General features: G+C 40.7%; 1 protein-coding gene across 5 annotated transcripts in view; it reads right to left on the reverse strand.

The window, feature by feature from the left end:
* NSD3 (nuclear receptor binding SET domain protein 3) overlaps positions 1-16,128 on the reverse strand; it is a 108,718-nt gene that overhangs the window by 56,180 nt on the left and 36,410 nt on the right. For all 5 annotated transcript variants that reach the window (XM_079778464.1, XM_079778461.1, XM_079778462.1 and 2 more), the window contains exons 3-4: positions 5,398-5,469; positions 4,784-4,946 (exon numbers count right to left, since the gene is read on the reverse strand). In XM_079778464.1, the coding sequence (XP_079634590.1) occupies positions 4,784-4,946; positions 5,398-5,469 (235 nt within the window). The remainder of the gene's footprint in view (positions 1-4,783; positions 4,947-5,397; positions 5,470-16,128) is intronic.

Genomic DNA, 16,128 nt, shown 5'->3' on the forward strand with positions numbered 1-16,128 from the left:
AGATTTATGTTGGTTGCACAATTTATTTTTACTTGCCTCAAAACTTTTTACAAACAAATCTGAGTTAAATAAATAAATTTTCCTTCAAAAAATGTATAACATCTTGACCAGAATCGAACCCGGGACCCTTCAGTCCGCAGGCCGCCACTCTATCCACTGAGTCAAACCAGCTAGGGCCAAACATCTTTCAACATGCTCCTGCAAAGAATTTTAAGGGTGAAGCCCTAACCGGTTTGGCTCAGTGGATAGAGCGTCAGCCTGTGGACTCAAGGGTCCCAGGTTCGATTCCAGTCAAGGGGATACCCAGTGGGGAGTGTGCAGGAGGCAGCTGATGGATGTTTCTCTCTCATCGATGTTTCTAACTCTCTGTCCCTCTCCCTTCCTCTCTGTAAAAATCAATAAAATATATTTTAAAAAAACAAGAATTTTAAGGGTGAAAACCTTTGAGAATACACTTCCAATGCTAAGAATCTAACTAATAATAATATGGAAACCAATGATTACTATATAAAATCAAGGCAAATTTTAAAGTAGTTTAGATAATAAGCAACACAAAATGCTTCACAGGCATCATGTGTGCTACATAACAAAATTAAATTTTATGCTGTGTTTTTTGATTTTCAGAAAAACTGTCAGAAAACTACTTCATTTAAAACTGTACAACACAGCCATACAATAGAATGTTATCTATAATAATAAAAACGTAATATGCTAATTAGACCAGACAGCCAAATGACCTTCTGGACGTCATTCCGGACGTCCTTCCGGATGAAGTCGTGGTGGCGGGGGCCGAGGCAGAGGCAGTTAGGGGTAATCAGGCAGGCAGGCGAGCAGTCAGGGGCTATTAGGCAGGCAGACAAGTGGTTAGGGGCGATGAGGCAGGCAGGCAGAGGGGTTATGGGTGATGAGGCAGGCAGGCGGAGTGGTTAGGAGTGATCGGGCAGGCAGATGAGTGGTTAGGGGCGATGAGGCAGGCAGGCAGCGTGGTTAGGAGCCAGCAGTCCTGGATTGCGAGAGGGATGTCCAACTACTTTCCTTGAGGGGTCCGGGATTGCAAGAGGGTGCAGGCTGGGCTGAGGAACTCCCTCCACTCCCCCGCCAGTGCATGAATTTCATGCACCGGGCCTCTAATTTGGCAATAAAAAGGAATGAAGTACTAAAACACACCACAACATAGATAAACCTCTTAAACATTATGCTAAGTGAAAGAACCCAGACACAAAAGGTCGCATAGTGTATGATTCCATTTACCTGAAATGTCCAAAAAAGGCAAATCTGTAGCAGTAGAAAGTAATTAGTGGCTGCTTAGGGGACAAGGGAAGGAATGGGTAGTGACTACTAAGAGATACGGGATTTCTTTTTGGTTGATTAAAATGTTCTAAAATTAAGATAGTTGTGGTGGCCACACAACTCTATAATTGTACTCAAATCATTGAATTGCACACTTTAAAAGGGCGAATCTTATAGTATGTAAATCATTTCTCAAGAAAGCTTGTTATTTTAAGAACTACTGAAGAAAAAGAGAAAATCTGAAATATAATCAGAATAGATATTTTTAAAACCTAAATTCTGAGATTTCTGGTTGCCACAAATAATACAAACAAAATCATTTTTTACTTCACCTGGAGACTGCTCAGGGGGTACCAAACCAGACTAGATTAATTCATAAAACTAAATTTAAATATATCCTTTGAAATACAGATGAGGCATAAATTGTGCTTTCATTTGCATCCTATAAAAAGGTGAAATTAGCAGGTTCTCATACAGTAATTAAATGTGAAGGTCTTTATATAATCTCAAAAGTATGCTTTTCTAAGGGGAGAGAACTGAAGAGTCACAAATCTCACATCATATAATATCTTAGCATCTTCTGGAGGCACAGATGTAGACAGGCATTGTTTTAAGAAGGCTTGGCCCTCTTGGAAAATACTTGTCCCTTTAATCTCCCTCATAGAGTCAGTTATAGATTATTAAACCTGCAGAGATTACTAGTCCAACACCTTTTTTATATAAATGACTAGAGGCCCGGTGCACGAAATTCGTGCATGGAGGGGGGTTGTCCCTCAGCCCAGCCTGTACCCTCTCCAATATGGGACCCCTTGAGGGCAGTCGGACATCCCTCTCACAATCCAGGACTGCTGGCTCCCAACTGCTTGCCTGCCTGCCTTCCTGATTGCCCCTAACCGCTTCTGCCTGCCAGCCTATCACCCCCTGACCACTCTGCTGCCAGCCTGTTTGCCCCCAACTTCCCTCCTCTGCCGGCCTGGTCACCCCTAACTGCCCTCTCCTGCAGGGTTGATCACCTCAAACTGCCCTCCCTTGTAGGCTTGGTCCCTCTCAACTGCCCTCCCTTGCAGGCTTGGTCCCTCTCAACTGCCCTCTCTTGCAGGCCGGGTGCCTCCCAACTGCCCTCTTCTGCTGGCCATCTTGTGGTGGCCATCTTATGTCCACATGGGGGCAGGATCTTTGACCACATGGGGGCAGCTATATTGTGTGTTGCAGCGATGATCAATCTGCAGATTACTCTTTTATTAGATAGGATAGAGGCCTGGTACAGGGGTGGGGGCCAGTTGGTTTGCCCTGAAGGGCATCCCGGATCAGGTGGGGGTTCCCTTGGGGTGTGGGGCAGCCTGAGCAAGGGGCCTGTGGTGGTTTGCAGGCCGGCCATGCCCCCTGGCAACCCAAGCGGAGGCCCTGGTATCTGGAATTTATTTTCCTTCTACAATTGAAACTTTGTAGCCTGGAGCGGAGCCAAGCCTGGGGCTCCCTCCGAGGCAGGCAGCCATTTGTGTTGGGGTTATAATTGAAACTTTGTTGCCTTAAGTGGGTGGGCATGGCCAGGGTGTGTGGAAAGCTTTGCTTCCCCTGTTGCCGGCAACAACCCTGGCCTGTTCTCTCAAGCTCCATTCTGCCGCCATTTGTTTGAATTTGTTTACCTTCTATAATTGAAACTTTGTAGCTTGAGTGGAGGCTTAGGCCTGGCAAGGGCAGGCAGAAAGCTTGGCTTCCTCTGTTACCTAGGAAACCTTGCTCTCTGTGGCTGTAGCCATCTTGGTTTGGGTTAATTTGCATACTCGCTCTGATTGGATGGTGGGCGTGGCTTGTGGGTGTGTCGGAGGTTTGGTCAATTTGCATATTTGTCTATTATTAGATTGGGTGCTACTAGAGTAGAGGGTATACAATAAGATTTGAGACTCTATTTACTTATATGAAACATAAGGATAACAATGCTTTGTACTTTATAATGCTGCTGCTAAGTGGACTGCATAAGAAAATATACGAGAGAACTGTTTAACACAGTGCCTTACACAGAAGTAGATGTTCAACAATTTTTTTCTTGCTCCTGCCCTACTGATGCTTTCAATTACCCCAACCTTTAATAGGCAGGTTATAATGATGATATGACTGCCTTCCTTATCAGGGCAGATTTCTGGATGTGCAGCACAAGAGTTACAGATGTGACTGCTCCTGTCACAAATTTGACTTGCCAGACTTAGATTCAGACACTTTTTCTCCTCAGAACAGTGAACAGGGCTCTGGCTACTAAGCAAGTCTATTCCAAATGCCATCAGTAACCTAATCTACATGTTTTGGTCAAATCCGGGAGCAGGAGTCGAGAAAAGTTAGAACACATCGTTTCTTAATATTTAATACTAGAGGCCCCATGCATGAAATTCGTGCAAGGGACTCGGCCCCTGCCACAGCGGGGGCCTCTGCCTTGGCCCCCGCAGCCACAGCTTCCTCCAGAAGGTCATCTGGCCTAATTAGCATATTACACTTTTATTATTATAGACTCCTAAGGTAGGATTCTATGCTACATAGTTAAATTCAAGCTATACTTCAATGTCATATTGAATTTATAAGAATATCTCAGTAAATGTAGATTCAAAAATGGAGTGGAGGAAGAAAAATAATCCTGCAAAATTTATCAGGATGAAAAGCACTTATCTGGCTAAAAATGCCTATTAACCCTTTGCACTCGCTTGCTTTTTTCGATTCCTTTATTCTACTGCTAACCGTGTTGAGTCACACTCGACATCCGAGTGCAAAGGGTTAAAACTCATGTAAGACATCTTATTAGTTATCCATCTGCTTTCTTTTAGAATTCATATGAGAGGTCAGATTAAGGTCTTAAAAAAAAAAGTGTGAAAGAAATTATAAAACAAATATTCCTTGTGTGAAAAAAATTATAAAAACTTCTTTCTTCATATTTAACACTAGAGGCCTGGTGCACAAAATTCATGAATGGGGGGGGTCCCTCAGCCCAGCCTGCACCCTCTCGCAATCTGGACTACTGGCTCCTAATCACTCACCTGCCTGCTTGCCTTATTGCCTCTTAACCGTCTCTGCCTGCCTGTCTGATCGCCCCTAACCACTTGCCTGCCTGCCTAATCGCCCCTAACTGCTCGCCTGCCTGCCTAATCGCCCCTAACTGCCCCTAGCTCGGCCCCGCAGTGGCGGCTTCATCCGGAATGACATCAGGAAGGTCGTTCAGCTGTCCGATCTAATTAGCATATTACGCTTTTATTATTATAGATTCCTAAGGTAGAGCTTCTGTAACTGATATAGTCCTTTTAAGAGAAAACAAGGACTATATCAGTTATAGAGGTTCTGTCAGTTAAGATGTCCATTAGTATTTCACTGGTTAAAAACTGATGTAGATATGCATATTTTGATGTCAGATCATATGTCATGTGTGTATTCTTACATTCAAATACAACATTTAAGATTCACTTTTTCCTTTCCAACCTTTTACTTAATATCTATTTATACCCTTTCTTACCTCTTGTGTTAATTTTGGTATGAACCTCAAGCTGGGGATCGCTTGAAACCATACAAGGCCACCAAGGATAGGTTCCCACCTTTGACCAAACAAGATCGCCAACCTGGAACTTAACACCAGTGGACACTTCTGTTGTTGGAACAGAAGATAATATTGGCTGAACCTATAGGAAAAGGTCATAAAACTTCATCAACAGAGAAATTTTAAAGAAGAAACTACGTACAAATTACATTTAACATGCTCTCCATGTAACTTTATCTTCAATTATACTTTTATCTGATACATGCTATTCATAACTAGCAAAAGGGAAGAGAAGAGAAAAATAATAAGCCCCCAACTCCAAATATTAAAAATAGTATTGATGATTTCTATTACCACGTTATAAGGTATCTTGAGAATTCACATAATCTATTAAAAAGTGGTTATAATTTTGAAAAGGAAAATAATTAACTGAAAATATCTTTCTTTTAAACCAGTTCTAAGATTTATTTCAGTATAACTTCTAAAATAAAGAAGTATGGACTGTAATGTGTTAAATGTGTTATAATCTAATCATTCTATTTTCACCTTCTTATGTCATATTTGACTAGACAGTATTCAATAAAGTAACTCACCAAGGTTTCCTCTTTTAGTACCGGTTCTTCTCTTGGTTTTTCAGAAACAAGGTCAACCCTCTCATTTGGTCTCTACATGAAAAGGTATAGGGAAAAAGAATAAAATGGTAAACCAAAGAATAGTGACATACATAGAAAGAATCAAAGAAAACTAAATAAAGCAAAGAGAATAAAGGACACTTATTAACTGGATAATGTAAAGAGTAAGAATACAACTTATGTAGTATTTAATGCTATGTCTTAACAGTCATTTTCTATTCTACACCATAGCTATACCTCCCATTTATTTTATTACTTTAAAAACTGAATTTCTTAATTTGCTTGTTTTGGTTTTGTTTTTTAAACTAGCAGGGAGCAGGAAAATGAGCACTCTGAAATTGCTAAGATGTAACTTGGATTTTTTTCTGAAGAACAATTTGGCAAAATGTATGAAAAGCATTAAATTTTCAAACTCTGACCCAACAAATCCACTTCTAAAAATGTATATTGAAAAAGCATATATATAAAGATATACACACCAGTGCTATTTGTAAAAATGAGCATTAGAAACAGTCTAGATGTTCAAAATGTAGAGTTTGTTAAATTAATTGTGGTGGTATAACTAGACAGTAAAATAATATAAATTTTAATATGACATGGGAAAATAAAAACATAATGCTACTTAAAAACAGCCAATTGCAAAGCAGTTTGTATAGTATAATTCCAGTCTTGGAAAAATAATTTTTTTTTATGTGCACAGAAAAAAAGACTAGAAGGATACCACCACATGATGGAATAAGTGACTTTTTGTGTGTGTGCTTTTCTGTATTTGTCAAACTGTCTATAATAAACATCATGTTGCTTTTCTAATAACATCTGTTATTTAAAAATGAATTTCTACAATCCTTGGGGAGGTAATTTAAAAGTACCAAAATTCAAAATATGTACACTCTTCAATCTCCTATATTTTAGAAACCTATTCTACAGAAATACAAAAAATGAGAAAATCTAAGCAGAGGGATGGTAACTACAGAAGTGTATCATGTTAGTAATCTACGTGTCTACCAACACCTTCCTACTTTTTATCTGATGCATTGTACACCAAATTGATAAGAGCAGTTATCTTTGGGAAATAAGATTAGGAAAACACGAGGAAAGAGCTATACTTTTGTATTATTTGCATTTTCTGTAAAAAAGCAAATTACTTTTGTAATGTAAATTTTTAAAATTTTTTCACTTGTCAAAGAACAGAATTTAATTTAGATGGCTTAGAAAGATGAATATATCCATCATTCATTTTTTAACTCCATTAAAAAATATAGCTAATTTTATTTTTTTATCCTCACCCAAGGATATATTTGATTTTTAGAGAGAGACAAAGGAAGAGAGAGAGAAAGAAAGAGAGAGAAAGACATCGATGTAAGAGAGAAACATTACTAGTTACCTCCTGTATGCGCCCTGACTGGGGATTGGACCCACAACCTAGTTATGTGCCCTGACAGGGAATCAAACCCACAACATTTTGGTGTATGGGACGATGCTCCAACCAACTGAGCCACATGACCAGGACAAAAAATATGGCTAATTTTAAAGCTACTCAAAATTCTCATTCAATTAATTAAAGACATTTAAAACAATGTTGTAAAAACAAAGTTTTATTAAATAAAGCTAATTGTAAAAAGATTTTTAATTGGTAGGAAATGATAAGCTAGACTAATATTATATCCCCAATTCCAAGTATTAATTGTTCATTCAATAGTGCCCACAACTTTCCAGGAACTGTCCTAGAAGTTTGGTATACAATAGTGAAAACAAACAGATTGTGATCCTTGACCTCATAGAACTCTAGAGTTGTGTAGGATAGACATTAAACAAACAAAAACACAAGCAATATACTAATACAATGTAAATGTATGAAGAAAAATAATGGTGAGGGTGTGTGGGGCAGTGTAAGGAGTTGGATGTGGGTGTGTATATCTTTAGATACAAAGCTCAGGAAAGGCCTCAGAAAGTAAATTATAATCTGAAAATCAAAGAAAGAGGACTTAGTCTAGTAGAAAATGGGGGAAAGAACATTCCAAAAAGAAGTGGGCATATGTGAGGTTCCTGAGGTTAAAAAACAAAGGTAGAAATTTTAAGAAGGCCATTACAACTGACTTAACTGCCCCAAAGAGGAGAGAGGGTACAAGATGAAAGTAGAGAGGCAGGCTACATTATAAGGGCCTTGTAAGCCATGTTCAAATGTTTTATCATCAGTGTAGTAAAAAACCACTGAAGAGGATTAGGTAGAGAAGTAACATGCCAATTTGTTTTTAAAAGATCATGTTAGCAGTTATAGGGAGAATATTTTGGAAGGGAGAAAGAGGAGAAGCAAAATGTTTAATAGGAGGTTAAGAAAAATAATGGAAATGGCCCAGGTGAAAGAAGGTACTAGCAACTTGTTGATTGCACAAAATTAGCTCCGTCAGATGCATTTGTGGTAGTACCATAAATATCCTATCTAATAATAGAGTACCATGTAAATTACCATCACTCCACTACGCCCATGATTGGGTGGCGGGAGGCTGGGGGCGGGACTCGGGGGTGGCCTATCCGGCCATTGAGAGGCACGGATCCGCTGCCACTGACAGGGGCTACCCTGCTGTTGAGAGGCGCAGGGGGCGGGACTCCCGCCCCCTGTGCCTCTCAACGGCCAGATCCACGGCCGCTGAGGGGGCCTGCCGCGGACACCCAGCGGTGCCTCTCAATGGCAGGGTGCTGGCTGCTGGCACAGGGACGGGCCTGCAGAACATGCCGCTGTCCTCACACCAGCTGGGAGGCCGCGGAGCCCCCTGGTCAGAGGAAGCATGGCCTTAACAGACCCGCTGAGCCAGCGTCGGCCGGTCCACGAAGTTAGTCGCCCCAAGAGCCAGGAAGTCAACCCTCGGAACAGAACTGCAAACGTGCGTCAGGAAAGCGTGCACAAGGCCGCTCCAGGCAGCGCCCACGGGAGCCGGAACACGGATGCTCCAGGCAGCGCCCACGGGAGCCGGAACAGAAACCCAACGTCCCCGGGACAGGCGGGTGAGAACCGGGTGCGTTAATTCACACACCGACTGCTCAGGTACGGGGCCCGGAACGTCCGGGACTCCGGTGGCTGCTGGCTGCTGGCACAGGGACGGGCCTGCGGAACATGCCGCTGTCCTCACACCAGCTGGGAGGCCGCGGAGCCCCCTGGTCAGAGGAAGCGTGGCCTTAACAGACCCGCTCCCACCCGCCAGGGGGCCACGCCGTAGCCGCACGCCGAGGTGGTCCTGGGGGTGCTGCTGTGACGTCACCTCTGGAAGCTCTCTGTGGTTTAATGATCCAGAAGCTCAACCAGAAACAGCCGGTGGCAGATGTACCAGAGGAGACGGGGCAGGGCTGTACGTCCCTGCCGGCCAGCTGCGCCTCTCAACAGCAGGGTAGGCCCCCTCAGCGGCCGCGGACCATCAAAAGTGGGGGAGCTGGGTGACTGCTCTGACACCAGGCCTTTCAGAAGCTAGCCGGAGGCTTCTGAAAGGCTTGGTGCACCAGCAGACAGGCACCCAGCTCCACCGCGAAAAGCGAAAGCATGTAGGGGACCCTAGACGTGCATGATTCAATCATGCACTGGGCCTCTAGTCTAATATAACAGGACACACTCAACTAAGCAAGGAAAAAAAGATCTATGTTGAAAGAAAAAAATTTTTGCCTGATCACTAGTGTAATAATAAAGCAGTTTAGAAATACTGTTCATATTTGCATAGGCCCATTAGGTAGCTTCATTTCAGTCTACAGGTGTAGCTTACACCTTAACCTCAGTTTCTCATTCTCAAATTATAGCAGGAAGACAGGGCCACTTGAGGAAGCAAAACTGTAGTCAAGGAAGTGAGTCATCCTCCCCACATTTAATTTTCATGTTTGGGTGTAAGGAATCGCTATAACTCTTTTTGAGGGCAGATAGGTAAGGAGGAGTAACTAATCTTTGCCAAACAACAGAATCCTACTATCGTAAGAACTGGTCTGAACCCCATTAGCTTTTTTCCCTTCCCGGATTAAAGACAGAATTTCCTTCAAAACTTTTACATTACTCAAATGTCTTATCTTTATTTGATTTTTTGTTTTGTTCCAGATCATTCGTGTTTCCTTCAGGCTGGCTTGAAATACTGTTAAAATTGCTTTCCTAGAATTGATTTTTTTTTTTTTTTGGTACGCAGTCATTTTAAAAGAAAACAAATGGCAAGGGAGTGAAAGAGACCCAAGAAGATTTATTCCAGCTTTGAAAACCATATAACTAAAAGGACAAAGAAGTTAAATAAAGATGCTGCAATGATAGAAAGGGAATACTCTGCACATACATTGGAAAATGTGCTAATGCATGAACAAAATAGAATTATCTAGGAGGTATTTAGAGATCTCTAATGAGCTCAAAAGAAAGGTAAAAGGATAAACCAAGAGATAGCATAGTAACACAAAAGTTAATTAAGGAGAGAAGTTTTTAAGACAAAACGGTCAACAGAAATCAAACATATAATTCAAGAAAAAATAAGGAGTCAGAAAATGTCAACAAATAAAATCCACTTTCTTTAGTTATTCAAAGGATAGATAAGCTTAAGAGAAATTAAAATCAAGTAAGGACAGAAAATACCTTTTTGGTACTAAATTTATGACTTTATGTCATAAATTTCCCATTTTAGTTGATTCCACATGGAAAGATCTATATTCCAGGAAAGAATCACAGGAATTTTCTTAAACAGGAAAAAAATGTTAAGAGAGCAGCTGAAATAAAATTACATTATCCTAAATACTCTTGAAAGATTTGGTCTACTACTTTTATTCAAACCCAAGCAATTTATTAATATGAATAATATGCATTAAATTTGGCAGAATTCAAAACCCTTAATAATTTTCAAAACATTAAGCAAAATCGTATTTTCTAAAAAAACCCAAAAACTTATGTCAATATTTTAAGGTAAAAAGAAAAATTTTTTAAAATATTTTTATTGATTTTTAGAGAGAGGAAGGGAGAGGGAGAGAGAGAACCATCTGATGTGAGAAAAATCGATTGGCTGCCTACTGTAGGCTTCCCACTGGGGATCCAGCAGCAACCCACTCATGTGCCCTGACCTAGAATTGAACCAACAACTTTTTGGTGCACAGGATGACGCCCAACCAACTGAGCCACAATGGCCAAGGCGAAAAGAAAAGTTTAAAGGCAAAATAAATTGTCTATTTTTAAATTTTCTGAATAACTGCTTAAGTTCATAATCTTAAAAACTAAAAAATATGTTCAAAAAGAACATTTTACATGTGAACAGGTTCTAAGAATTTTAAGACCTAATACTCTGAGGCTAGCAAACCAAATATAACCCCTAATGTAGTGCTAATGGGACTGAATCAGCTATTTGGCTTTTTATAAGTGAAAATGGCAAGCTAAAAGTTAATGAGACTAGCATTAGTGGATAAGCCCAGACAGAGGTGCTGGTGGAAGATCAATGTTTGAACAGGGCCTTCACTCACATGCCTGAGGCATTACACCTGCCAAGGAGGAAGAAATGAGAAACACTTCCACATGTTTCTAATTTGGTGGGAGGAAAAACAGCTAAAGCAGCTTTAAAAAATATACAACTTAAATAGTGATCTGAGGTCTCCTGCTGCCTAGATGTTTGGACATTATTTTCATTGTTGAGAAGATATACTTAGGTTGTTCTAAATAACAGCCATTCTTTAGAAGGCCGAACAGCTCAGAATTGGGAGGAAATACTTGTAGATCAAATACTAAGAAAAAAGAAAAAGTGAAATCTTAAAGTGAGATTTTGTTTGCTCAAAAAAGAACCTATGAATATATATCAGCTTGAGGAAAAACATACCAAACTTTTCATGAAGGCACACAGTTCTCATTATGCTTCCCTAAGGTACTGGGGGAAGGGAACTGTCCAGTGGAGTCAACACTCTTACTGGGGCTTTGCTTTCACTCCTAAGGCCTTTATAATGCTAAACACGGAAGGTTTGGACCCCTAGTGACAACCAGGAGGCACAAAGGTATCAAAAACTAAAACAATTTTTAAAACTGTCCTGAATGAAGCAAAACAGATATTCTAGTTAAGGAAATGCCATTAAAAAAAATATAAGGTTACAAAACGTTAATTTTTGCACATCAGTAGCTATCTATAGAACTTAGCAAAAGCATGATAAGCATGATGCCAACAACAAGCAAGAGCCTTGGGAGCTCTAGCTTAAAGTTCTACTGTCAGAATAAAGTACAATTTTTATGGCACCCATTTCTTAAGCTTCTAACTGCCCTCCACATGTGATAAAATTTTAATTAATCAAAATTCAACTTACAAGAACTTAGCTTTTCACTTCTTTGAAAGAAAAGGTAGGAAGGAAGGGAGAAAGAAAAGGGGAGAGAAGAATGGGGGAGGGAGAAAAGAATGAGCAAGGGGGAAAAGTGGGAGGAAAAGAGAGGATAGTGAGAAAAATAAGAAAAAAACCTACATTTCCCCCCAAACACTCAACTTTCAGGCAATGGCCTTGTTAATATTTAATGCAATCAATGCCAGTTTCTACATCTACAAATTAACATTCCCTTACCTGAAGATATTATATGATCCTAAAAAATGAAATATTAACTTATGCTTCACATGGTTTACTAAAAAAGAAAATAACCATAACTCTTAAGTTATATCTAACCTTTCTAATGCCTGGATATAATAGTTGACTGAAGTTTTAAGAGATATAAAGCACAGCAGATATCCAACAAAGACAGAATTGGCTTTAAAATATCATCGCAGAGTGATTACTAGAAATACCACTGCATTGAATTTTTCCTAGATTCCAATAAAGCAAAAAGTAGATATGAAAAATAGCCTGGAGGAGAAACCAAGATGGCGGCATAGGTAAACACCTAAACTTGCTGCCGCGCACAACCACTTCAAAACTACAACTAAAAAACAAAATGGACATCATCCAGAACCACAGGAAGGCTGGCTAAGTGGAAATTCTACAACTAGAAGGGAAGAGAAAAGCACAGTGAGACTCAGAGGAGCTGCAGAAGTAAAGTGCACAGGTACGGAGGCACGCGCATAAAGAGGGCTGGCAACTGAGTACGCGGCTGGCTTTTTCAATCCGGAGGGAGACACAAGCTCCCGACTGCTCTGAACTCCAGTTCCAGGCGACACTCTGGGGACCCAGACTCATACAAGGAGAAACTGGACTGTCTGGCATCGCGTGAAACTCGAGGGCGGCTTTCTCTCAGAGGTGCTTGCAGCGATTACCAAGGGACACTGAGACCCAGGGGCCCCTTAGGGCAGGACTGATGGTCAGCCATTGCTGTTTGCTCCGCCCTGAGACTCCACTCCATGCAAGCTGTGCGCAGAGGCTTTTGCATATAAATGGCCTGGTCCTTTGAAATCTAAAATTACCTAACAAACTGCAGCTGAGTCAGAAAGACCCAGAACATTCAAAAGAAGGCCCAAGGCCCCACAGCAGCTTGCATTGCTTCACAGCTGGGCCTCATCTGGGCACCTCCAAAACCCAAACAAAGAAGAGGAATCTGCAGATCTCTCCGTAGCTCCTGCTGGGTGGCCTCAGGCAGAGGCTAAATTAGCACCTCTTTGGAGATCCAAGAGCCAAAATACCCAGGGGTCAGAGTAGGACCATCCAGATTACAACTCCTGAGATCCATAAGGGACACACTCAGGGGGCAGACTCAGTGAGCACCAAAACCCCACTGAAGCAAGTCTTGCCCCATAAGGGTGTCTCCAGCACAGAAGTTCTCCCAGCGTAGACACAACTGATCCTCACAGCCAAATGGCCTGGAGGTCAATTCCTCCCAGTGATACCAACAACAATCAAGGCTTAACTACAATAAGACCGTGCACACAGCCCACAAAGGGGTGCACCAAGAGTGTCCACCTCAGGTAACTGGGGAGGCTGAGCCACTGGGACCTTTAGGACACCTAGCACACAAAGCCACTCTATCAACTCAGGGAAGCAGCCAAAATGCGGAGACAAAGAAACAGGTCACAAATGAAAGAAATGGAGGAAAGCAAACGACTGGATATAGAGTTCAAAACCACGGTTATAAGGTTTTTCAAGAATTTTCTAGAAAACGCCAATAAATTTAGTGAGACCCTCAAGGATATGAAAAAGGACCAACTAGAAATTAAGCATACACTGACTGAAATAAAAAATATTATACAGAGATCTAACAGCAGACTAGAGGATTGCAAGAATCAAGTCAAAGATTTGAAATACAAAGAAGCAAAAAACACTCAACTGGAAAAGCAAAAAGAAAAAAAGAATCCAAAAATATGAAGACAGTGTAAGAAGCCTCTGGGACAACTTCAAGCATACCAACATCAGAATTATGGGGGTGCCAGAAGAAGAGAGAGAACAGATACTGAAAACTTATTTGAAGAAATAATGACCGAAAACTTCCCCCACCTAGTGAAAGAAATAGACTTACAAGTCCAGGAAGCGCAGAGAACCCCAAACAAAAGGAATCCAAAGAGGACCACACCAAGACACATCATAATTAAAATGCCAAGAGCAAAAGACAAAGAGAGAATATTAAAAGCAGCAAGAGAAAAACAGTTAGTTACCTACAAGGGAGCACCCATACGACTGTCAGCTGATTTCTCAACAGAAACTATGCAGGCCAGATGGGAGTGGCAAGAAATATTCAAAATGATGAATAGCAAGAACCTACATCCAAGATTACTCTACCCAGCAAAGCTATCATTCAGAATTGAAGGGCAGATTAAGAGCTTCACAGATAAGAAAAAGCTAAAGGAGTTCATCACCACCAAACCAGTATTATATGAAATGCTGAAAGGTATTCTTTAAGAAGAGGAAGAAGAAGAAAAAGGTAAAGATAAAAATTATGAACAACGAATACATATCTATCAACAAGTGAATCTAAAAACCAAGTGAGTAAAAAAATCTGATGAACAGAATAAACTGGTGAATAGAATAGAATCAGGGGCATAGAAAGGGAGTGGACTGACAATACTCGGGGGGGAAAGGGGTGTGGGGGGGGTGCAGGAAGAGACTGGACAAAAATCGTATACCTATGGATAAGGACAGTGGGGATGGGGGGGTAAGGGCAGAGGGTAGGGTGGGAACCGGGTAGAGGGGAGCTATGGGGGAAAAAAGAGGAACAATTGTAATAATCTGAACAATAAAGATTAAATTTAAAAAAATCATATAACAACACAAAAACAAAACAAAAAACCAATCCAATTAAAAAATGGGCAGATGATCTGAATAAGATTTCTTTCTTTCTTTCTTTTTTGTTGTTATTAATCCTCACCCCAGGATATTTTTTCCATTGATCTTTAGAGAGAGTGGAAGGGAGAGGGAGAGACAGAGAGAAAGAAACATCGATGTGAGAGAGACTTATAGATTGGTTGCTTCCCACACATGTCCCGACCAGGGCCAGGGATCGAGCCTGCAACCAACATATGTGCCCTTGACTGGAATCAAACCTGGGACCCTTCAGTCTGCAGGTCGATGCTCTATCTACTGAACCAAACTGGCTAGGGCCATGGTCGGCAAACTGCAGCTTGAGAGCCACATGCGCTCTTTGGCCCCTTGAGTGTGGCTCTTCCACAAAAAACCTCAGCCTGGGCGAGTCTATTTTGAAAAATTGGCGTTAGAAGAAGTTTAAGTTTAAAAAATTTGGCTCTCAGTGCTCGCTTCAGCAGCACATATACTAAAAAAAAAATTTGGCTCTCAAAAGAAATTTCAATCATTGTACTGTTGATATTTGGCTCTGTTGACTAATGAGTTTGCCGACCACTGGGCTAGGGTAAATAGATCTTTATCTAAAGAGGACATACAAATGGCCAACAGACATATGAAAAGATGCTCAATATTATTCATCATCAGGGAAATGCAAATTAAAACCATAATGAGATATCACCTCCCACCTGTCAGAATGGCTATCATCAATAAATCAATAAACCAATAAACAACAAGTGCTGGAGAGGATGAGGAGAAAAGGGAACCTGGGTGCACTGTTGGTGGGATTGTACATTAGTATAGCTATTATGGAAAACAGTATGGAGATTCCTAAAAAAAATTAAAAATGGAACTGCCATACAATCCCACAATTCCACTTTCTAGCATTTATCTGAAGAAAACAAAAACACTAATTTGAAAAGATATTTGTACCCCTATGTTCACTACAGCATTACTAGTAATAGCCAATATATGAAAGCAATCTAGATAGATGTCCATCAAAGATGAATAAAGATGTGGTACACACACAATGGAATATTATTCAGTAACAAAAAAATAAAATAAAATCTTGCCATTGGTGACAACATGGATGGACCCAGAGGGTATTATGCAAGGTGGAATAAGTCAGACAGAGAAAGACATATCATATAATCTATAATAATAAAAGCATAATATGCTAATTAGACCGGACAGCTAAATGACCTTCCAGATGAAGCCGGGGCTGCAAGGGCCGAGGCAGCCACTGCGGCTGCGAGGGCTAAGCCCCTTGCACAAATTCTGTGCATCGAGACTCGAGCCTCTAGTCTCACCATATGTAGACTATAAAAAACACACCAAAATAAATGTATAAATAAAACAAAGCAGAAATAGACCCAAATATATAGAAAACAAGCTGATGGGTTGTCAAAAGGGAAGGGATGGGAGGATGTGGCTAAAAAATAATGTAAAAAAAAAAAAAAATCATGCCTGAAGGTACCCAACCCACATAAGGGATCACAAGATTAG

Source organism: Cnephaeus nilssonii (assembly GCF_951640355.1).
Source record: "Cnephaeus nilssonii genome assembly, chromosome: 8".
Classification (NCBI taxonomy): Eukaryota; Metazoa; Chordata; class Mammalia; order Chiroptera; family Vespertilionidae; genus Cnephaeus; species Cnephaeus nilssonii.